This window comes from Pristis pectinata, chromosome 7, assembly GCF_009764475.1.
Source record: "Pristis pectinata isolate sPriPec2 chromosome 7, sPriPec2.1.pri, whole genome shotgun sequence".
NCBI lineage: Eukaryota > Metazoa > Chordata > Chondrichthyes > Rhinopristiformes > Pristidae > Pristis > Pristis pectinata.
In genome coordinates, this window is record NC_067411.1 from 53,693,463 (window position 1) to 53,717,295 (window position 23,833).

At 41.4% G+C, this 23,833-nt stretch overlaps 1 protein-coding gene across 2 annotated transcripts in view; it reads right to left on the reverse strand.

Moving 5' to 3' along the window:
- snapc3 (small nuclear RNA activating complex, polypeptide 3) overlaps positions 1-23,833 on the reverse strand; it is a 50,521-nt gene that overhangs the window by 15,428 nt on the left and 11,260 nt on the right. For both annotated transcript variants that reach the window (XM_052019238.1, XM_052019237.1), the window contains exons 3-7: positions 16,464-16,548; positions 13,020-13,124; positions 9,448-9,597; positions 7,713-7,795; positions 1,030-1,194 (exon numbers count right to left, since the gene is read on the reverse strand). In XM_052019238.1, coding sequence (XP_051875198.1) covers positions 1,030-1,194; positions 7,713-7,795; positions 9,448-9,597; positions 13,020-13,124; positions 16,464-16,548 — 588 coding nt within the window. The remainder of the gene's footprint in view (positions 1-1,029; positions 1,195-7,712; positions 7,796-9,447; positions 9,598-13,019; positions 13,125-16,463; positions 16,549-23,833) is intronic.

Here is a 23,833-nt window from a genome sequence, read left to right on the forward strand (position 1 = left end):
TAGACTGAAACCACAAATCAATGGACTCTTTCTGAAGAACAGATTAACTTAAGAAGTTAACTGAAGAAGTCCTGATTAAATTCTGCATGCTGAAATTAATTTTGTTACCAAACTGCGTGAAGGACAAAATGGTCACCAGAAATTCCTCCAAATGCTAATCCTCCAAATAATAAAGCAAGTTTCAAATTCAGTGTCCAGCTGAACACACCAAACAGCAAGGTCCTAAATTCATTCTTGCATTGAACTATTCAATTGCAGCTAAAGGGCAGCAGGAATACTACAATAGGTTTTGAAGCTCCTAAATTCAGAATAGAAGGGAAATATTAGGTAATTTTTGCTTTGATTCCTGTCTGACAATCAGTGTTGATTACAGCATACTTATGGTTATTGCATGAGGAATTCCCACTGTGGTTGGAAATCTTGACAATATTTAGTGTGAGCACTCAAATATGAACAACAAATCACAAACAAGCTAATGGAAAGCACCTGGTACTTCTGGAATCATATTTCAGGTTGGAAGTGTGTGGGTGAGGGAGAAGAGAGGCAACATAAAGAAACAAATCTCTCTAAACATATGCACCTTTGTTTAAAAGTGATCCAGTTTATAACTGAATTACTTTTCGCTGAATGCTTCAGGGAAGAGGGGAAATTAGCTGAGAGAATATTTTTGTGTATCAAAAAGAAAATTAATCACCTTGTCAAAGGCATTTTTTTAAAATCATCTTATGCAATAAAAAAATCAATGCTGCTCAAATCAAAAAAATATGACTACTGTAGTAATCATTTTCAGTACATCTAAGCTAAAAGGACAAAGAGCTTATCTTGTACACCTAAAATAATATACTGTGAACACAATTTCTATACTTTAAACCCTCAATGTTCTAGAAGTTTACCTAGTTAATGATCGCTAATCTGCAAACACTGTTACATGTATAAAGTTTATTTGTAAATATTGTTGAGACTTTAACATTGCAACAACGTCATGAAATTTTTGTAGAATGTGTCAGAGCTTGAAATTCATTAAAATACCTGATATCTGTGATGATGACAAGATGCTCACAATCACCTTGGTGACAATACAAGTATGGATAACCAACTTTAATGCACATATCATTGAAAGTGTAGTCCTCCATTTTAGCTGTACGAAACTTGCCATAACCTCTGTCATGAGACTCCACCCAGTCAATAATGGTCCTAAAAAAGTGTAAATCAAGAGAAGTTATTGCTATTTAAAATGGAGGGAGCTATATTTAATATATTTTCATCCAAAGGAATTACTAGGCCAAAGTTTGCAATCAGTGATGAAGCAAAGGCACTTTCCAATAACCAAGAATGTTTTCCACAAAGATCTAATGATCTACGGTGAGAACTTTCACTTTACAGGCACCTGGTGTCGGCTGTCATTATTTCTGATATCCACAAGTTATATTGTCATCAAGTTAACTGCACAGTCAAACACATTAAGAATTCAGAGTGGAAATTGGAAGACAATTTTTTTTGAGCTTTCAAACATTATATAATGCATTAGATCAGAAGAAACACATTACTAAAGTAAAATGACAAATAAATGAAAATAAAAACACTTACAGCTCATTATTTTACTCATGTAAAAAAAAATTACATAAATAATTGATTTGGGCCCGAAGGTTTGTTGAGCAACAATTTGGGCAAAGGACATCATTAAAAATTGAGGTGGGCCTCATGTAACGTGGCATAAGTTTTCATAGTATGTTAATAGATGAAGTTCTTGCCAGATCAACTGGATTTCAGCTTCATTGTAGTCAATAAGGCTGAAAATAGTGCTGTTTATACTGAATATTATTGACAACTTTGTTGGTTTCGTTTTGGCAGGCTTTGGGACTTCCGAACAGATAAGTTTTTTTTATAATTCTCATTAGGAATAGTGGGGCAGGACTGCGCAGGCGCATGACGTCAACAGGTAGTGTGTGGGCAGTTTAAAAAGCGGACTGCCATATCCAGCGGGCAGTGTTCGGAGTGGGCAGCGGACTGAGAGGGAGCAGAGTGATTGGGCTTTGGCTCAAGGCGCTTAGGCGTAAAGGGCTGAGGAAAGGTAGGTGACTTGAGTAAAGGAAGGAGTATGAGTGCGGTTTTCTGTGCTCTGTCAGATGTGGGAGTTCCCGGAGTCTCCCTGCCTCAGGGAAGGCTACACCTGCACTCGGTGTGTCGAGCTGCAGCTCCAAAGGGACCGTGTTAGGGAACTGGAGATGCAGCTCGATGACCTTCGTATGGTCAGGGAGAATGAGGAAATGATAGAAAGGAGTGAAAGCCAGGGCCACAGGAGTCAGGCAAGTGGGTCACAGTCAGGAGGGGGAAGGGGAATAGTCAGGTACTAGAGAGTACCTCTGTGGCTGTACCCCTTGACAATAAGTACTCCTGCTTGAGTACTGTTGGGGGAGACAGCCTACCTGGGGGAAGCAACAGTGGCAGTGTCTCTGGCACAGAGTCCAGCCCTGTGGCTCAGAAGGGTAGGGAAGGAGAGAGGAGGGCACTAGTGATAGGGGACTCTATAGTTAGGGGGGCAGACAGGCAATTCTGTGGACACAGGAAAGAAACTCGGAAGGTAGTTTGCCTCCCAGGTGCCAGGTCCAGGATGTTTCAGATCGCATCCAAGATATCCTGCAGAGGGAGGGAGAACAGCCAGAGGTCGTGGTACCAACGACATGGGTGGGAAAAGGGAAGAGGTCCTGAAAAAAGACTCTAGGGAGTTAGGAAGGAAGTTGAGAAGCAGGACCTCAAACGTAGTAATTTCAGGATTACTGCCTGTGCCACGTGACAGTGACTATAGGAGTAGAATGACGTGGAGGTTAAATGTGTGGCTGAAGGATTGGAGTGAGGGGCAGGGATTCAGATTTCTGGATCATTGGGGCCTCTTTTGGGGCAGGTATGACCTGTACAAAGGGGATGGGTTGCACTTGAATCCTAGGGGGACCAATATCCTGGCGGGGAGGTTTGCAAAAGCTACTGGGGGAGAGTTTAAACTAGAATTATTGGGGGGTGGGATCTGAACTGGAGAGACTGGGGAAGAGGTGTTTGGCTCTCAAATAGAGAAAACTAGTAGTAGGTACGAGAGGGAGGACAGGCAGGTGACAGAGAAGGGACATGCACAGACCAGTTTGAGATGTGTCTATTTTAACACAAGGAGTATTGTGAACAAGGCTGATGAGCTTAGAGCTTGGATAAATACTTGGAGATATGATGTGGTGGCCATTACAGAGACTTGGATGGCTCAGGGACTGGAATGGTTACTTCAAGCGCTGGGCCTTAGATGTTTCAGAAAGGACAGGGAGGGAGGCAAAAGAGGTGGGGGAGTGGCACTGTTGATCAGAGATAGTGTCACAGCTGCAGAAAAGGTGGACGTCATGGAGGGACTGTCTACGGAGTCTCTGTGGGTGGAGGTTAGGAAGGGGTCAATAACTTCACTGGGTGTTTTTTATAGGCTGCCCAATAGTAACAGGGATATCGAGGAGCAGATAGGAAAGCAGATCCTAGAAAGGTGTGAGAATAACAGAGTTATTGTGATGGGAGATTTTAATTTCCTAAACATCGATTGGCATCTCCATAGAGGGAGGGGTTTAAATGGGGTGGAGTTTGTTAAGTGTGTTCAGGAAGGATTCTTGACACAATATGTAGACAAGCCTACAAGAACAGAGGCTGTGCTTGATTTGGTATTGGGAAATGAACCTGGTCAGGTGTCAGATCTCTCAGTGGGAGAGCATTTTGGAGATAGTGATCATAATTCTATCTCCTTTGCGATAGCACTGGAGAAATATAGGAACAGACAGACTAGAAAGGCGTTTACTTGGAATAAAGGGAATTATGAGGCTCTCGGGCAGCAAATTGGAAGCTTAAATTGGGAACAGATGTTCTCAGGGAAAATTATGGAAGAAATGTGGCAAATATTCAGGGGATATTTGTGTGGAGTTCTACGTAGGCATGTTCCAATGAGACAGGGGAGTCACGAGAGGATACAGGAACCTTGGTGTACAAAGGCTATAATAAAGCTAGTCAAAAGAAAAAGCTTACAAAAGGTACAGAGAACTAGGTAATGTTAGCGATCTGGAAGAGTATAAGGCTAACAGGAAGGAGCTAAAGAAGGAAATTAGGAGATCCAGAAGGACATGAGAAGGCCTTGGCGGGCAGGATTAAAGAAAACCCCAAGGCGTTCTACAAGTACGTGAAGGGCAAGAGGATAAGATGTGAAAGAATAGGGCCTATCAAGTGCAGCAGTGGGAAAGTGTGTATGAATCAGGAAGAAATAGCAGAGGTACTTAAATGAAGACTTTACATCAGTATTCACTATGGGAAAAGATCTGGGTGATTGTAGTGAGGACTTGCAGCAGGCTGAAAAGCTTGAGTGAGTAGATATTAAGAAAGAGGAGGTGCTGGAACTTTTGGTAAGTATCAAGTTGGAAAAGTCACCGGGACCGGATGAGATTTACCCCAGGCTGCTGTGGGAGGCAAGGGAGGAGATTGCAGGGCCTCTGACGATGATCCTTGCATCATCAATGGAGATGGGAGAGGTTCCAGAGGATGGGAGAGGTTCCAGAGGATTGGAGGGTTGCGGATGTTTTTCCCTTATTCAAGAAAGGGAGTGGAGACAGCCCAGGAAATTATAGACCAGTCTTACTTCAGTGGTTGTGAAGCTGATGGAGAAGATCCTGAGAGGCAGGATTTATGAACATTCAGAAAGGTACAAATATGATTAGAAATAGTCAGCATGGCTGTGTCAAGGGCAGGTCCTGCCTTACGAGCCTGTTTGAATTTTTTGAGGATGTGACTAAACACATCGATGAAGGGAGAGCAGTAGATGTAGTGTATATGGATTTCAGCAAGGCATTTGATAAGGTACCCCATGCAAGGCTTATTGAGAAAGTAAGGAGGCATGGGATCCAAGGGGACATTGCATTCTGGATCCAGAACTGGCTGGCCCATAGAAGGCAAAAAGTGGTTGTTGAAGGGTCATATTCTGCATGGAGGTCGGTGACCAGTAGTGTACCTCAGGGATCTGTTCTGGGACCCTTACTCTTTGTGATTTTTATAAACAACTTGGATGAGGAAGTAGACGGATGGGTTAGCAAGTTTGCGGATGACACAAAGGTTGGAGGTGTTGTGGATAGTGTGGAGGGCTGTCAGAGATTACAACAGGACATAGGATGCAAAGCTGGGCTGAGAAGTGGCAGATGCAGCTCAACCCAGGTAAGAGTGAAGTGGTTCATTTTGGTAGGTCAAATATGATGGCAGAATATAGTCGTAATGGTAGGACTCTTGGCAGTGTGGAGGATCAGAGGGATTTTGGAGTCGAAGTACATAGGACGCTCAAAGCAGCTGCACAGGTTGACTCTGTGGTTAAGAAGGCATATGGTGTATTGTCCTTCATCGATTGCGGAATTTAATTTAGGAGCCGAGAGGTATTGTTGCAGCTATATAGGACCCTGGTCAGACCCCACTTGGAATACTGTGCTCAGTTCTGGTCACCTCACTACAGGAAGGATGTGGAAGCCATAGAAAGGGTGCAGAGGAGATTTACAAGGATGCTGCCTGGAATGCGGAGCATGCCTTATGAAAGTAGGTTGAGGGAACTCGGCCTTTTCTCCTTGGAGCGACAGAGGATGAGGGGGGACCTGATAGAGGTCTATAAGATGATGAGAAGCGAAAAGTCAGAGGCTTTTCCCCAGGGCTGAAATGGTGGCCACAAGAGGACACAGGTTTAAGATGCTGGGGAGTAGGTATAGAGGAGACGTCAGGGGTAAGTTTTTTTACTCAGAGAGTGGTGAGTGCATGGAATGGGCTGCCGACAACGGTCGTGGAAGCGGATATGGCAAGGTCTTTTAAGAGACTTCTGGATAGGTACATGGAGCTGAGAAAAATAGAGGGCTCTGGGTAAGCCTAGTAATTTCTAAGATAGGGACATGTTTGGCACAGCTTTGTGGGCTGAAGGGCCTGAATTGTGCTGTAGGTTTTCTATGGTCTACTACAAAATCAATATACAGTGGCATGCAAAAGTTTGGGCACCCCTGGTCAAAATTTCTGTTACTGTGAATAGCTAAGCAACTAAAAGATGACCTGATTTCCAAAAGGCATAAAGTTAAATATGACACATTTCTTTAATATTTTAGCAAGATTACTTTTTGATTTCCATCTCTTACAGTTTCAAAATAACAAAGAAGGAAAAGGGCCTGAAGCAAAAGTTTGGGCACCCTGCATGGTCAGTACTTAGTAACACCTCCTTTGGCAAGTATCACAGCTTGTAAACACTCTTTGTAGCCATCTAAGAGTCTTTCAATTCTTGTTTGGAGGATTTTTGCTTCAAGTTCTGTCACAGATTTTCGATGATGTTTACATTGGGGGACTGTGAGGGCCATGGCAAAACCTTCAGCTTGTGCCTCTTGAGGTAGTCCATTGTGGATTTTGAGGTGTGTTTAGGATCGTTATCCTGTTGAAGAAGCCATCATCTTTTCATCTTCAGCTTCTTTACAGACGGTGTGATGTTTGCTTCAAGAATTTGCTGGTATTTAATTGACTTCATTCTTCCCTCTACCAGTGAAATGTTCCCCGTGCCACTGGCTGCAACACAAGCCCAAAGCATGATCGATCCACCCCCGTGCTTTACAGTTGGAGAGGTGTTCTTTTCATGAAATTCTGCACCCTTTTTTCTCCAAACATACCTTTGCTCATTGCGGCCAAAAGGTTCTATTTTAACTTCATCAGTCCACAGGACTTGTTTCCAAAATGCATCAGGCTTGTTTAAATGTTCTTTTGCAAACTTCTGACGCTAAATTTTGTGGTGAGGACACAGGAAAGGTTTTCTTCTGATGACTCTTCCATGAAGGTCATATTTGTGCAGGTGTTGCTGCACAGTAGATCAGTGCACCACCACTCCAGAGTCTGCTAAATCTTCCTGAAGGTCTTTTGCAGTCAATCGGGGGTTTTGATTTGCCTTTCTACCAATCCTACGAGCAGTTCTCTCAGAAAGTTTTCTTGGTCTTCCAGACCTCAACCTGACCGCCACCGTTCCTGTTAACTGCCATTTCTTAATTACATTACGAACTGAGGAAACAGCTACCTGAAAACACTTTGCTATCTTCTTATAGCCTTCTCCTGCTTTGTGGGCATCATTTATTTTAATTTTCAGAGTGCTAGGCAGCTGCTTAGAGGAGCCCATGGCTGCTGATTGTTGGGACAAGGTTTGAGGAGTCAGGCTTTGAAATTTGCATCACCTGGCCTTTCCTAACGATGACTGTGAACAAGTCATAGCCTTAACAAGCTAATGAAGGTGTGAGACTTTGGTAAAAGTTATCTGAGAGCTCAAATCTCTTGGGGTGCCCAAATTTTTGCATGGTGCTCCTTTCCTTTTTTTCCCACTCTAAAATTGGACAAAACAAAAATAATACACTAATTTTGCTTAAAACATTGAAAAGAATGTTTCATCTTTAACTTTATGACTTTTGGAGATCAGTTCATCTTCTACTCACTTAACTATTCACAGTAACTGAAATTTTGACCGGGGTGCCCAAACTTTTGCATGCCACTGTAATTATTATGACAATTTTAATGGAAATTGCAACCATAAATTCAGCTTATTGAGTCATCAAAAAAAATTGTTGATTGTACAGATTGCACAAATTTGTTGGAAATAAACTGATTTGATTGTACATCCATACAACTATAGAAACAACTATTGCAATTGATACCTGCTCAGGTCTCTGCATTCAGAATATCTTAAGTCATTATAGAAGGTTTCTTCAAAGAAGAAAAATGCTGATTTATACAAGTCCTATTTAAAAAGAAAACAGCAATTTTTAATCATTATGTCCCAACATAAGCAGCTGAAATGGCTGGCATTAACCTCCTTGCAAGCAAGGTTCAAAATGCTTAAGCTCCTAACGTATTTCATGAAGCAGTCAAATGTTTCCCTTCTGTTATTTAATGTTAGAATTTTGTTAAACTCTTGCTTGTACTGCATCTACTCTGTCATGGGATGTCTGGTAAGCATGAAATAATTGAACAGCAGGACAATGAAACAGGAGAGCCCGATTCATCTTGAGTACAACTGAGTACAGTTAAGGATTTAAGATCTCAAGATTTCAAGATTCAAGATTTGCTTTATTGTCATTTCTCTGAGTATTTACATACACAAAAAAACGAAATACTGTTTCTCACCAGCTCATATCAGTGCAACAAAAAGAACAGTGATAAATATCTAAAATAGTCCATAAAAACATCTCTAAAACAAAACTAAAAACATATCAACACCACACATTCATATCTGTTAAAGTGCGTTTATATATTAATAAGTGCTTATTCAGCTCGAGATGAAGTTCAACGTATCAGGTAACTAACTATCAAACTGTTTCTGTATTGATGTGAGTGTGTACGTGTGTGTGGAGGGAGAGCTTGTCGGTGGAAGTGGAAGGGGACACAGTCCATTTATGATCCTGACTGCTTGTGGGATAAAGCTGTTCAGCATCCTACTAGATCTAGAGCAGATGCTCCTATATCCCTTCCCCAATGACAGGAGGGAAAACAGGTTGTGAGAAGGGTGATGAAAGTCCTTAATGATAGCCATAGCTCTGCTGATAGATCTCCATCAAAAAGGGAAGAGGGGCACCAATGATCCTGCTAGATGTCTTCACCATCCTATTGAGCTGCTGTTGTTCATGAGCCTTGCAGCTACCAAACCAGGAGGTGAGGCAGTAGGTCAGGATGCTTTCAATGGTGCCCCTGTAAAAAGTGATGAGGTATGGAATAGGGAGGCCTGCCTCTCTGAGTCTCCGGAGGGGGTAAAGCCGCTGCTGGGCATTTTTAAACGATGGCTGCAGTGTTAATAGTGGAGGTCAGATCATCCGCTAAGTGAACCCCCAGGAACTTAATGTTGCTGACCCTCTCCACAGCAGCACCATCAATAGTCAGCGGTGTATGGTCATGCTTGCCAACCCTCCTAAAATCAATCACCATCTCCTTTGTTTTGTCCACATTGAGGGTGAGATTGTGGAATCTACACCACGCTGTTAGCTGCTCCACCTCCATCCTATATGCAGACTCATCATTATCACTGACGAGACCCACCACTGTTGTGTCATCAGTGAACTTAATCATGTAATTGGTGCTGAATCTAGCAATGCAGTCGTGTGTGAGCAGGCTAAACAATAAACAAATATTGACGCTGAAAATAAACACTAAGAAACAACTGCTAGAAAAAAATCATCAGTTTAAAGTTGACCAGCACCTGCAGGGAAAGATTTTTGTTGAAAGCCTTGAGAAATTATACTCAGAGAAGGTTTATTGTAAAAACCCACATTCAATACCTATACATGCAATTTATATTCACCTACAACAGACTTTGCATGCTACTTTGTTTGAAAGTTGATCATACACTACCCTTCAGCTTTTATATCTGGAGTCTAAAATAAAAGATGAGAAACATACCTTGCTAATATGTTCTGGAGCTAGGTCTGGTGTGTTGCTGAACTCTCCACCGATCTGAAGATCACTGACACATGAAATGGCATCCCTTAGTTCTGTAAGTTTCTGACTACCCAGAACTAGCATGGTATGATGGGGTTTCTTCTCTCTGTGCTGTCAGAAAATAAGTCAAACATTTCAGCGGAGGTATAGCATCTTCAAACACTTGAACATTTTTACTATAGTCAATAAAGACAGCAAAATAGAATTGTTTAACACAAAGTCTGAAATAGCCAGTTAAAACCTATTGAAGAACTTTTGTCCCCTATGACAAAGTAAGTGAATTGGTTACCTATAGAAGTGAGTACTGCTTCAGGTTCTCTCTCTAAATTATCAAATCTCAGCCATAGTGACAACAGGGTATAACATTCAACCTCAGCATTCAGCAGTGGTTTTACAGCACCACAACTGGAAGTGTTAATTTGGATGCCAAAAACCAAACAGCATCACAAATGGTATTAATGTAGCTTTTTTTTTTGATGTCCATTACCAGAAAATATATTATCAATTACAATGTTAAGCAATTTAAACAAACTTGAATGTTAAATTCAAGCCTTCGCTTGAATCTCTCCTAATTAAGCATTTTCATATAAACAATTTATGTTTTGCCTTATTCTACTTCAAATAACAGCTTCTTCCAAAAGAAAATCATTAAAATATCATCTGCATCTATTCAGCCACTTTCAATAATTATTTGGAAAATACCGGTCAAACTTTGACATTTGAACATTTCCATTCAACAAACAAGTGAAGCAGAAATTGCTTCCTCCCACCACACCGAAAGTTCTTTGCTCAAAAGGTGGCTTTTCAACATAGTCTGTATTTAAAGCCTTTGTTGCTCAACACCAAGTATTTTATATGTTTTATAATCAATATTTGAGCACATCTATAATAACTTAATTCTTCAGTGCTATTGATCTTCACTGGTACCTACTGGATCACAACTATATCCAAACAGTGATCATAATGGTGAAGCGTTTTTCATATACTGCATCTAATACAAGATACACAATTTAATGATTTGGATTGAGGAATAAATAATTCAAGACCAAACTTTGCACAGGGAATAAAACAAAGCACATAGCTAACAGAGGAAGAATGTAACTCAGTGAAAGAAGAAATTAAAAACATTCCAGACTGGACAGGTAGGTGATAAATGAACTTTATTGTGTATGAGCTGTTGCAATTTGGAAAGAAAAACAGCAAGGTCAGCTATTCTCTGGAATAGAAAGTCATCTAGCAAAATGTGTTAGTGAACAATTCAAAATAACATCTCAGGCAGTAGATCACTTAAAAATTCCAAAGCAGATATGCATTTCTAGGGCTATTGAATTTAATAGTGAAGTCATGTTAAAATTGTATGGACTTTAATTGTTTATGTAAAGATGTGACCTCCACCTGGCTTTGTCTCACCTAGATCAAAAGGACACTCATGTTAAGATGCTCTTTATAGACTTCAGCTCTGCCTTTAACACTATCATCCCACAGAACCTTATAAGGAAGCTACACCTACTGGGCCTCAGCACCTCTACCTGCAATTGGATTCTGGACTTCCTCTCTGAAAGGCCACAGTCAGTTCGTATTGGAAATACCATCTCAAAAATCACCAGGCTGAGCACTGGAGCCGCTCAGGACTGCGTGCTCAGTCCACTGCTGTTCACGCTGCCGACCCATGACTGTTCTGCCAACTCAAGCTCCAACCATATCATCAAGTTTGCTGATGATACAACAGTGGTGGGCCTCATCAGCAGGAATGATGAAACAGCTTACAGAGAGGAGGTGGCGAGGCTGGCAGATTGGTGCTCAGTCAACAATCTCTCCTCGAACGTGGACAAAACAAGAGAGATGATTGTGGATTTTAGAAAGGCTCAGGCTGACCACTTACTCCTGTGCATCAGTGGCATCATTGTACAGAGAGTCAGCTGTTATAAGTTCTTGGGAATACATATAGCAGACAACCTGTCCTGGTCAACTCACATCTCTTCCCTCGCCGAGAAGGCAAAGCAGCGTCTCCACTTTTTACGGCGGCTGAAAAGAGCAAACCTGCCCTCCCCCACCCTCACCACATTCTGTAGGGGTACCATTGAGAGTGTCCTGACCAGCTGCATCTCTGCCTGGTACGGTAACTGTAACATCTCTGACCGTAAGTCTTTGCAGAGAATTGCAAGTACAGCAAAAAAGATCATTGGAGTATCTCTACCCTCCATCTCAGATAATTACAATACACGATGTACACGTGAGGTTTATAGAATCATAGATGACCCTCCTCATCCCTCCCATGACCTATTTGTCTCACTGCTGTATGGCAAGTGGCACCGGAGTATCCAGGCCAGAACTACTAGATTGCACAACAGATTTTCCCCCCAGGCCGTCAGGCTCCTGAATACCCTGGTAGATAAATGCCGCATCAAAAGCTCTGGTCTGCACAACAGTGTAGAAGAACTTTGGCTGCTGCTGAACATGTTTATACAATGAGTACAACACACTGAGCTGTATTTCTCTTGTCCAACTCAGTTTTGCACTAAGTCTGCACTAAATTTGTATTTTGTATATACCGTTTTTTTTTGCACTGTTTGTACTTGCACTATTTTTGTTTTGATTTTTTTGTTTTTTTGTTTGTGTTTATTGTATGTCTTCTGTTCTATGTATGTCCTCTGTAGTGAGAGTCTGGGGGAAATGATATTTCGTTCCACCATGTGTTTTTATAGCATGGATGAATGACAAATAAAGTAACCTGAACTTGATACTTTTTAAAAGGACACGTCTTACAGCATAGAAAGTGCAGCACAGCGCAGAAAGTGCACACAAAAAAATTACGAGAATGGGACCAGAACTGAGAGATTACAATAAAGAGAGAGGAAGGCAGAGAGAGAACTGGAGTTAACAATTCGGATTGAAGACTTCTCATCAATGATCTATCATAGTATAATTTTCCAGCATCTGCAGTTTTGTTTTTGCTTTTCAGCAACCTAATATGATTGGATTGAACAAGACAGATGTGAAAGATTCTAACATGTAGGATGATCAACAAAAAGAGTGTAAATAATACATTTGGGCATTCATTTATTTAGAGTGGTTAGAATCTGGAACTGAAGCACAAGAAATAGGCAAGGCAAATATCCCGAATGCCTTGAAAAGTAAAATAGACAAGTACATGGTGGAAAAGAATCGGAAGAATTTGCTGAAAGGCTGAGATGACATAAGTAGTAAAAGAAAAAAAAGCTAATGTGAAATATAATGACTAGTATTAATTAGTTAAGCTGAATGATCGACAGAATTTTTTTAATATATATACTTTAGAACTCTTCATTAAACTCACAATGATTAAAGTGCACACTTTTTTGTCTTGGCATTTTACTAACATGTGCTCAGAAGGATTAAAGTATTAATAAGTGTTGACATGTACAACAGCTTTGTCTATTATTCATTATTCCTAATCAAAAGTCACATCCAGTGTCCCAATAATAAACCTGTGGCACAGACCAATACACTGGAAACCACTGATGTAGATGTACAGATTAAGAGCATAAACGCACCTTGGTAAATATAACCGGGGAGTAGACATTAATAGTTAGGATAATCTCTCCGGCTGGAACAAAATTTTCTGGATTACTGGGCTTCCTTCCCACAGTTTGCATTTCCTGAATTGCACAAAATACAGACAAAATCCACATAGTTAACAGTGACATGTCAGATTTTCAAATAAAATGGAAACATGGAAAATTCGAGGTTAAATTTTGTCTCACTTTTAGATCATATATGTAGTAACACTGAAGCTCACAAATTTTGCCTCATATAATCTCATGTTCCAGCTTATTCATTTAAAATGTGCATGATTTAACATATAATTTTTGAAAATTAGTTGCTACCGATGGATTTAGTGAATGAAAATGTGATATTGTTCCCACCCATGTCCTACAGTAAAAAAGATGGTTAATAACTCAGTTTTTATGATAACTGAATATACAAAATATAATATCAAAATGAAGGCAAAGAATGCCTTCACTTGCTCGAGAGAATACTGATCTTGAACACTTTGCACACGTGAATACAATAACGGCTACATAAAAAAGTGCTCCATCCAAGCACGGTGATGACCCGATGGAAAACAACAAGAATTTCTTCAGCTTTCTATTAATTCTGTTAAGCATATGGATACATCAAAAGAACAAGTGGCTAAGGGGAAAAGGCTTGTCATTTTGACTTTGTTCTTACATGAAATATAATGCAACGTTAGTTCAAAACACAGTGGAACTATGATTATTTCATTTAAAAAGTCTTTTGTTGGAGGGCATGAATAAAGAATAGCTTTTATTTTGAAGTTAAAAAATTGCCACCATAAGACATAGGAGCGGAGTTAGGCCATTCAGCTTATTGAGTCTCCTCCGCCACTCGATCATGGCTGATTTATTATTCCCTCTCAAGCACATTCTCCTGCCTTCTCCCCGTAACCTTTGAAACCCTTACTAATCAAGAGCCCATCACCTCGGCTTTAAATATACCCAATGACTTGGCTTTCACAGCCATCTGTGACAATGAATTTCACAGATTCACCACCCTATTGCTAAAGAAATTCCTCCTGGGATCATTCTTGACACCTACTCTGGACACTCTCCAATGCCAGCACATCCTTCCTTAGATATGGGGCCCAAACCTGTTCACAACACTCCATCTGTGGTCTGAACAATGCTTTATAAAGCCTCAGCATTACATCCTTGTTTCTATATTCTAGACCTCTTGAAATGAATGCTAACATTGCATTTGCCTTCCTTACTACAGAATCAACCTGCAAGTTAACCTTTAAGGAATCCTGCACAAGAACTCCCAAGTCCCTTTGCACCTCCAATTTCTGAATTTTCTCCCCATTTAGAAAATAGTCTAATCCTTAATTCCTTCTACCAAAGTGCATGACCGTACACTTCCCTACGCTGTATTCCATCTGCCACTTCTTTGCCCATTCTCCCAACCTGTCCAAGTGCTTCTGCAGACTCCCTACTTCCTCAACGCTACCTGCTCCTCCACCTATCTTTGTATCATCCGCAAAGTTGGCCACAAAGCCATCAATTCCGTCATCCAGATCATTAACATATAACGTGAAAAGCAGTGGACCCAACATCGACCCCTTGGGAGCATCACTCGTCACCAGCAGCCAATCAGAAGAGGCTCCCTTTATTCCCACTCCTTGCCTCCTGCCAGTCAGCCTATCTTCTATCCATGCAAGTACCTTACCCGTAATACCATGGGCTCCTATCTTGTTTAGCAGCCTCATGTGCGGCACCTTGTCAAAGGCCTACTGAAAATCCAAGTAAACAACATCCACTGACTCGCCTTTGTCTATCCTGCCTGTTACTTCCTCAAAGAATACAACAGATTTGTCAGGCAAGATCTCCTCTTAAGGAAACCATGCCGACTTTGGCCTATTTTACCATGTGTTTCCAGGTACCCCAAAATGTCATCTTTAATAATGGACTCTAAAATCTTACCAACCACCGAAGTCAGGCTAACTGGCCTATAATTTCCTTCTTGAAGAGTAGAGTGATATGAGTGATTTTCCAGTCTCTGGAACCATTCCTGAATTTAGTGATTCTTGATAAATCACTACTAATATCTCCACAATCTCTTCAGCTACCTCTTTCAGAACCCTTGGGTGTAGTCTGTCTGGTCGAGGTGACTTATCCACCTTCAGACCTTTCAGCTTCCCAAGTTCATCTCCTTAGTAATAGCGACTATATTCACTTCTGCCCCCGAATTTCTGGCACGTTGCTGGTGTCTTCCACAGTGAAGACGGACGCAAAATACTTATTCAGTTTGTCTGTCATTTCTTTATTCCCCATTATTACTTCTGCAGCGTCATTTTCCAGTGGTCCTATGTCCACTCTCGCCACTCTTTTACTCTTTATATATCTGAAAAAAATGTTGGTATAATCTTTTACATTAGTAGCTAGTTTACCTTCAGATTTCAGCTTTTCCTCCCTTTTTGCTTTTTTAGTTGCCTTCTGTTGGTTTTTAAAAAGCTTCCCAATCCTCTAGCATCCCACTAATTTTTGCAATATTGTATGCCCTCTCTTTTGCTTTTATGCTGTCTTTGACTTCCCTTGTCAGCCACAGTTGCCTCATCCTCCTTTTAGAATGCTTCTTCTTCGGTATGAAATGATTCTGCATTGTCTGAATTACTTCCAGAAACTCCTGCCATTGCTGCTCTACTGTCATCCCTGCTAGGGTGCCCTTCTAATCAGCTTTGGCCAGCTCCTCTGTCATGCCTCTGTAGTTACCTTTACTCAGCTGTAATACCGATACATCTGATTTCAACTTCTCCCTCTCAAACTGCAGGGTGAATTCTATCATATTATGATCACTGCCTCCTAAGGGTTCCTTTACCTTAAGCTCCCCAATCAAATCTGGTTCACTGCACAACACCAAATCCAGAATTGCCTTTTCCCTAGGGGGTTCGACCACAAGTTGCTCTGAAAAATCACCTCATTGGCATTCTACAAATCCTTCTCTTCAGATCCACTGCCAAGCTGATTTTCCCAGTCTACCTGCATAATGAAGTTCCCCTTGACCACTGTAACATCACCGATAACACCATCACCTTGTGCATATCTTTTCATTCAACCCGCCTCAACACCTTTGTGCCCTAGCAAAACAGGCATCTTCCTACTCACATTGCAGAAGTTTAACACAATGTTATTGTAACACTTAAATTGGAAGCTTGGTGCACTGCACTTTCAACTTTATGACTCAGAAACACTCCCTTATAGAAAACTAAAGCTGAAAAATATAAACTGAACTCCCAGGTGAAATCAAATGTTTTATTTCAGATTATCAGCAATTGCTTTTTTTTCTTTTAAATATTTTGCCCTTTAAGATCTTTATTTCATATTCAATTTTTATTGCTTGATAGTAGGCAAGCACCATGCAGCCACTCCATATATAATCTACTAAAAATATTGTAATATCCTTAAGGCAAATACACTTACATGCTCATGTGCAAACATTTCTTGCCGACATGTACGGTCACATATCAATCGTTCCTCTCTCTTTTCAATTACTTTCTTTCGGATTCTGTACAAAGTAATGATTCCACAATAAGTTGAAACTGCAGGATTAATAACCACAGGAAAGCCAGCAGTTACTACTTTCACAACATCCAATTGTTTCCACATTCTCTGTGGAAGTGCATTCTTCAGAAGAAATTTTTGACAATATCTGTTTTTTTGGCTGATATTTTATTCCACCCTGCAAGTATTAATCAAAACAGTCCACATTCAAAGTTTTTCATTCTACTTATTTTACATGGCTTGTTATTTTAGGCAAAGAGATCTCAAGATGGTCATTTCACTAAACTGTGATGCAAGAAAAAATATTTTCAAAGTTAATAGGGGATTACAATCTTAGAGGTTTTTCAATATTTATTTGAATTCTTCCAGTATTAATAAAATGTGATAAAATATTACCAGAAAGTTTAGTATAGTGATTACAGTATGTTACTCTGCCAGTAGTACAGACGTCTGAATAAGAATCCAGAGAATATGAACTCAAGTCTAAGAAAAATTAAGTTTGGAAAGAAAAAGACTGAAGTGATTATGAAGCTGGTTGAATAGTCATTGATTTCCCCATGTGCACTCTATCAAGGCCTCTCAAAATTTGGTAGGTTTCAATGAGAGCCCCTCTCATCCTTCTAAACTCCAGCGGGTACAGGCCCAGATCCATCAAACACTCCTCATACGTTAACCCTTTCATTCCCAGGATCATTCTTGTAAACCTCCTCTGGACCCTCTCCAATGCTATCACTTCCTTCCTTGGATATGGGGCCCAAAATTGCACAATACTCCAAATGTGGTCTAACCAATGCCCTATAAAGCCTCAGCATTATATCCCTACTTTTATATTCTAGTCCTCTTGAAATGAATGCTAACATTGCATTTGCCTTCCTTACTACCGACTCAACCTGCAAGTTAACCTTCGGGGAATCCTGCACTAGGTCTGCCAAGTCCCTTTGCACCTCCAATTTCTGTATTCCCTCCCAGTTTAGAAAATGATCTGCGCCTTTACTCCTTCTGCCAAAGTGCATTATCAGACACTTCCCTACGCTGTATTCCATCTGCCACTTCTTTGCCCATTCTCCCAACCTGTCCAAGTCTTTCTGCAGACTCCCTGCTTCTTCAACACTACCTGCCCCTCCACCTATTTTTGTATCATCTGCAAACTTGGCCACAAATCCATCATTCATTAACATATAATGTGATAAGCGGTGGACCCAACACCGACCCCTGTAGAACACAACTAGTCACTGGGAGCCAACTAGCAAAGGCCCCCTTTATTCCTACTCTTTGCCTTCTGCCAGTCAGCCAATCTTCTATCCAGGCTGGTACTTTATCTGTAACACCATGGGCTCCTATCTTGTTTAGCAGCCTGATGTGCAGCAGCCTGTCAAAGGCCTTCTGAAAATCCAAGTAAACAACATTCACTGACTCTCCTTTGTCTATCCTGCCTGTTACTTCCTCAAAGAATTCCAACAGATTTGTCAGGCAAGATTTCCTCTTAAGGAAACAATGCTGACTTTGGCCTATTTTATCATGTGCTCCCAAGTACCCCAAAATCTCATCCTTAATAATGAACTCTAAAATCCTACCAACCACTGAAGTCAGGCTAACCAGCCTATAATTTCCTGCCCTTTGCATCCCTTCCTTAAAGAGTGGAATGACATTTGCAATTTTCTAGTCCTGTGAAACCATTCCTGAATCTAGTGATTCTTGAATGATCACTACTAATGCCTCCAGCTACCTCTTTCAGAACCCTGGGGTGTAGTCCAGATGTCTCATCTACTTTTAGACCTTTCCGTTTCCCCAAGCACCTTCTCCTTAGTAATAGTGACTACACTCACTTCTGGCCCCTGACTCTCCCGAATTTCTGGCACGTTGCTGGTGTCTTCCACAGTGAAGAATGACATCAAATACTTATTTAGTTCGTTTGCCATTTCTTGGTTCTCCATTACAACCTTTCCAGCGTCATTTTCCAGTGGTCCTATGTCCACTCTTGCCTCTCTTTTACTTTTGGTTTCCTCTTTTATGTTATTGGCTAGCTTACCTTCATATTTCATCTTTTCTCCCCTTATTGCTTTTTATGGTTGTCTTACATCAGTTTTTAAAAGCTTCCCAATCCTCGAGCTTCCCACTAATTTTTGCAATATTGTATGCCCTCTCTTTTGTTTTGATGCTGTCTTTGACTTCCCTTGTCAGCCATGGTTGCCTCATCCTCCTTTTAGAATGCTTCTTCTTTAGGATGAACTTATCCTGTGTCTTCCAAATTACTCCCAGAAACTCCTGCCATTGCTGCTCTCCCATCATCCCTGCTAGGGTCCCCTTCCCATCAACTTTGGCCAGCTCCTCTCACATGCCTATGTAGTTACCTTTACTCAACTGTAATACCGATACATCTGATTTTAACTTCTCCCTCTCAAACTGCAGGGTGAATTCTATCATATTATGATCACTGCCTCCTAAGGGTTCTTTTACCTTAAGCTCCCTAATCAAATCTGGTTCATTGCCCAACACCAAATCCAGAATTGCCTTTTCCCTAGTGGGCTTGACCACAAGCTGCTCTAAAAAGCCATCTTGCAGGCTTTCTACAAATTCCTTCTCTTGGGATCCAGCACCAACCTGATTTTCCCAATCTACCTGCATATTGAAATCCCCCGTGACCACCATCACATTGCCCTTTTTACATGCCTTTTTTAAACTCCTATTGTAATTTGTACCTCATATCTTGGCTACTATTCAGAGACCTGTAATATAATTCCCATCAGGGTCCTTTTACCCTTGCAGTTTCTTAACTCTACCCATAAAGATTCTACATTTTCTGATCCTATGTCACTTCTTGCTAAGGATTTGATTCCATTTTTTAAACCAACAGTGCCACCCCACGCCCTCTGCCCACCTGCCTGTATTTTCGATAGGATGTGTATCCTCGGATGTTGAGCTCCCAGCTGTGATCTTCTTTCAACCATGACTCTGTAATGCCCACAATATCATATCTGCCAATTTCTAATTGCGCTATGAGTTCATCTACCTTATTTTGTATGCTGCATGCATTCAAATATAACACCTTCGGTCTTGTATTCACCACCCTTCTTCTCAAATTCGTCTCCATATCGCCTGAATTATTATTATTCCTTTCTAAACTTTGTCTTATTCTTTATTTTGGAGGCTTCAGTAACCTCTCCTGCACTCTCCTTCCCTTTTACTTTATCCATACTTTTCCAATCTGTTCAACCCACCCCTTTACTATTTAGTAAAGCCCTATCCACAGCACTAGTTATGCGATTTGCCAGGACCCTGGTCCCAACATGGTCCAGGTGGAGCCCATCCCATTGGAACAGCTCCCTCCTTCCCCAATACAGGTGCCAATGTCCCATGAATTCAAACCCACTTCTCCCACACCAATCTTTGAACCGCACATTTAACTGTCTGATCTTATTGACCCTGTGCCAATTTGCACGTGGCTCAGGTGGCAATCCGGAGATTATTAACCTTTTGGTTCTGTTTTTTAATTTAGTCCCTAGTTGCTCAAATTCCCTCAGCAGAACCCCTTTCTTTGTTCTACCTACATCGTTGGTACCTACATGGACCACGACAACTGGATCTTTCCGCTCCCACTCCAAATTCCTCTGGTCAGATGAGATGTCCTTCGGGTCTCTCGATCCTTGTGACAGAGAATTGTATCTATTCCCCTGACTATACTATCCCCAATTACAACTACATTTCTTTTCTCTCTCCACTCTTGAAATTCTCCCTGAACCACGGTACCACGATTCAGTTGCTCATCCTTCTACAGGCCCCACTCTCATCCACATAGGGAGGAAGAATCTCAGACCTGTTGGACAAGCTGAAGGGCTGAGGCTCCTCCAGCACTACCTCTTGGACCCACTACCTGCATCACTCACACTCTCTTCTCCCTGACTACAGACCGAATGTGAAGTCGTTAATCTAATGGGGGTGACTGCCTCCTGAAACACAGCATCCAGGTAACTCTCTCCCTCTCTGATGCGTCACAGTGTCTGAAGCTTAAATTCCAGGTCATTAACTTTGAGCCCGAGTTCCTTGAACAACCAACACTTGCTGCAGATGTGGTCACTGGGAACCACAAAGGGGTCCACCAGCTCCCACATCACGCAGCAATAACACATCACCTGATCCTGCATCCCTACTTTATTTAATTAGTTGTAATTTGCTGTCTTTTTATTTAACTACAATAAAAAAACCTTACCTGTTCTTACCTACTACTCACCCGTGCTTCCTCGCTGAAGCCTCTTGAGCTAAAGCTTCAGATTCCCACTCTCACAATGGCCACTCCAAAATAGCCACTGCGCTTTACCCTACCTTCCTTTTACTGGTTGAGTTGCCACACACATAGCCAATTGCACACTTTTTAATAAAAAAACTGCTGGCTCCTCCCCTCTGCTGCTCTGGCTGCTGCAACTGGAGAAAAATGGGTAGAACTCAATAATAAGAAAGGTGCACTCCGATGGGATTATACTACAGACCACCCCAATGGCCACTGGGACATTGAGGAACAGAAATTTAGACAGATTAGGGAAAGGAGCAACAACAGCAGGATTATTGTCGTGGATGACTTCAATTTCCCCAATATAGGCAGGGCCCTCCTTTGTGCAAGGGGTTTAGGTGGGGCAAAATTTGGAGCATCCAGGACGGTTTCTTAAATGTAGATAGTCCAACTAGAGGAGAGACCATATTGTGCCTGGTATTGGTAAATGAGCCTTGCCAGGTGACTGAGCTTTCAGTGGGGGAACACTTGGGGGGAGGGAACAGTGATCACAACTCCTTAAGTTTTCAGATAGCCACGAATAAGGATAAGTATGGACCTTGCGGGAGAGTATTAAATTGGGGCAGGACAAGTTACGAGAGTATTATGCAGGAAATAGTGAGAGTTAATTGGGAACAACTGTTTTTGGGCAAGTCTACATCTGACGTGTGAAAAGTGCTTAAAGACCAACTAATTAGAAGGAGCGAAAACAATGGTAAGGGAACCTTGGGTGTCAGGAGAGGTGGTGACTTTAGTCAAGAAGAAAAAGGAAGCATATGTAAAGTTTAGGAAGCTAAAGTTTAAGAATCAAACAGAGCCCTAGAGGATTATAAAGAAGCTAGAAAAAAACTCGAAGAGAATTAGGAGGGCCATCAAATGTCCTTGGCAAGTAGGATTAAAGAGAATCAAGTCATTCTATACATACATCAAGAGCACGAGGATAACTAGGGAGCGGGAAGGACCACTCAAGGATAAAGGAGGGAACATGTGCTTGGAGGCGGAGGACGTGGGCGAGGTCCTAAATGAGTACTTTGTGTCGGTATTTACCAAGGAGAAGAACATGGAGGATAATGAGATCACAGTGGAGCGTGCTAATATGCTGGGGTATTTTGAGATAAAGAAAGAGATAGTGTTTGGTCTCTTGAATGACGATAAGGTGGATAAGTCCCCTAGACCTGATGCGATATACCCCAGGTTATTGAGAGAGGCAAGAGACAAGATTGCTGGGGCCTTGACCAAGATCTTTGTGTCCACTCTAGCCACAGGCAAGATGCTGGAGGACTGGCAAGTAGCTAATGTTGTTCTGTTATTCAAGAAGGGAAATAGGGATAAACCTGGAAACTATAGACCAATGAGTCTCACATCAGTGATACAGAAGCTATTGGAGAGGATTCATATGAATAGGATACATGAGCATTTAGAAAATCATGGCCTAATCAGGGACAGTCAGCATGGCTTTGTGCAGGGCAGGTCACATTTTACTAACTTGATTGAGTTTTTTTGAGGGGGTGCCAAAGGTGATTGACGAGAGTAGAACTGTGGATGTTATCTACATGGGTGTTAGTAAGGTGTTTGGCAAGGGACCTCATGGTAGATTCATCCAGAAGATTAAGGTGCATGGGATCTGCGGTGACTTGGCCATTTAGATTCAGAATTGGGTTGCCGTAGAAGACAGGTAATAGTGGTTGATGGGACTTACTCTGGCTGTGACCTCTGCTGTTTGTGATATACATGAAATGACTAGGATGAAAATGTGGATGGGTGGGTTAGTAAGTTTGAAGAAGATACAAAGATTGGTGGTGCTGTGGGTCGCGTTGAAGATTGCCACAGGATACAGTGGGAGATAGATGAGTTGCAGATATGGATGGAGAATTTACACATGTTGTTTAATCCAGCCAAGTGTGAGGTGTTGCACTTTGGGAAATCAAATGGTGGCTGCACAGGTTGATGGGATGGTAAAGAAGGCGAATGGCATGCTTGCCTTTATGAGCTGAGTCAATGAGTTCAAGAGTCAGGAAGTTATGTTGCAGCTTTATACAACTCTGGTTAGGTTGCATCTGGAGCCTGAATTAGAGGAATGTGCTATAAAGAGAGGTTGGACAAACTTGGGTTGTTTTCTCTAGAGTGGCAGAGGCCAAGGGGAGACCTGATAGAGGTTTATAAGATTATGAGACACATTGGTAGATAGCCCGTACCTTTTTCCCAGGGTCGAAATGTCTAATACTAGAGGGCATGCATTTAAAGTGAGTGGGACTAAGTTCAAAGGAGACATGTGGGGCAAGTTTTCCTACACAGAGAGTGGTAGATGGCTGAAATGTGCTGCCAGGGGTGGTAGTGGAGGCAAATACAATAGAGACATTTAAGAGGCTCTTAGGCTCATGAATGTGCAGAGAATTTAGGGATATGGACATTGTGTAGGCAGAATGAATTTGTTTAGTTAGGCATTTAATTCCTAGTTTAATTAGTTCAGCACAACATCGTGGGCCAAAGGGCCTGTTACTGTGCTGCACTGTTCTGTGTTCTATGATTTTCAAAGCACACACATAGCCTACTGACAACCCTGTCTGTCTGTGCGATGCATTGGTCAATGGCATAACATTGATGAAAAAAGCTGGAAGAACAAAAGTGGGTGGAAAAGAGTAAAATAAAGACAAAGCTATACACAATTACACGAAGAAACCAAGGACTTCTTTTGAAGGAATTAAGGAAAAACCTGAACTGGTCTGAAAGAACTGCAGGATTGTTATTTCTGTAGCTAAGAGCATTTTTCAGATTTCACAGCACCCACGCAGTGCATCATACAAAATTTAAAAATTCAGCCCCAACTCCTGAAGCAAAACAGATGTCACAAACAGAAATCATAAAATAAAAAGCATGCAGGGGAATGAGAACATCATTCATGAATTTGTCTTGACAATGATACAGTTTGGGATCACATTGAATCATGTGGATGGACCCCTTGTGAGCTGTTTCACAAGAGCCTCTACAGTGAGATCTCTACCACATACATTCCAGATTTACAGAA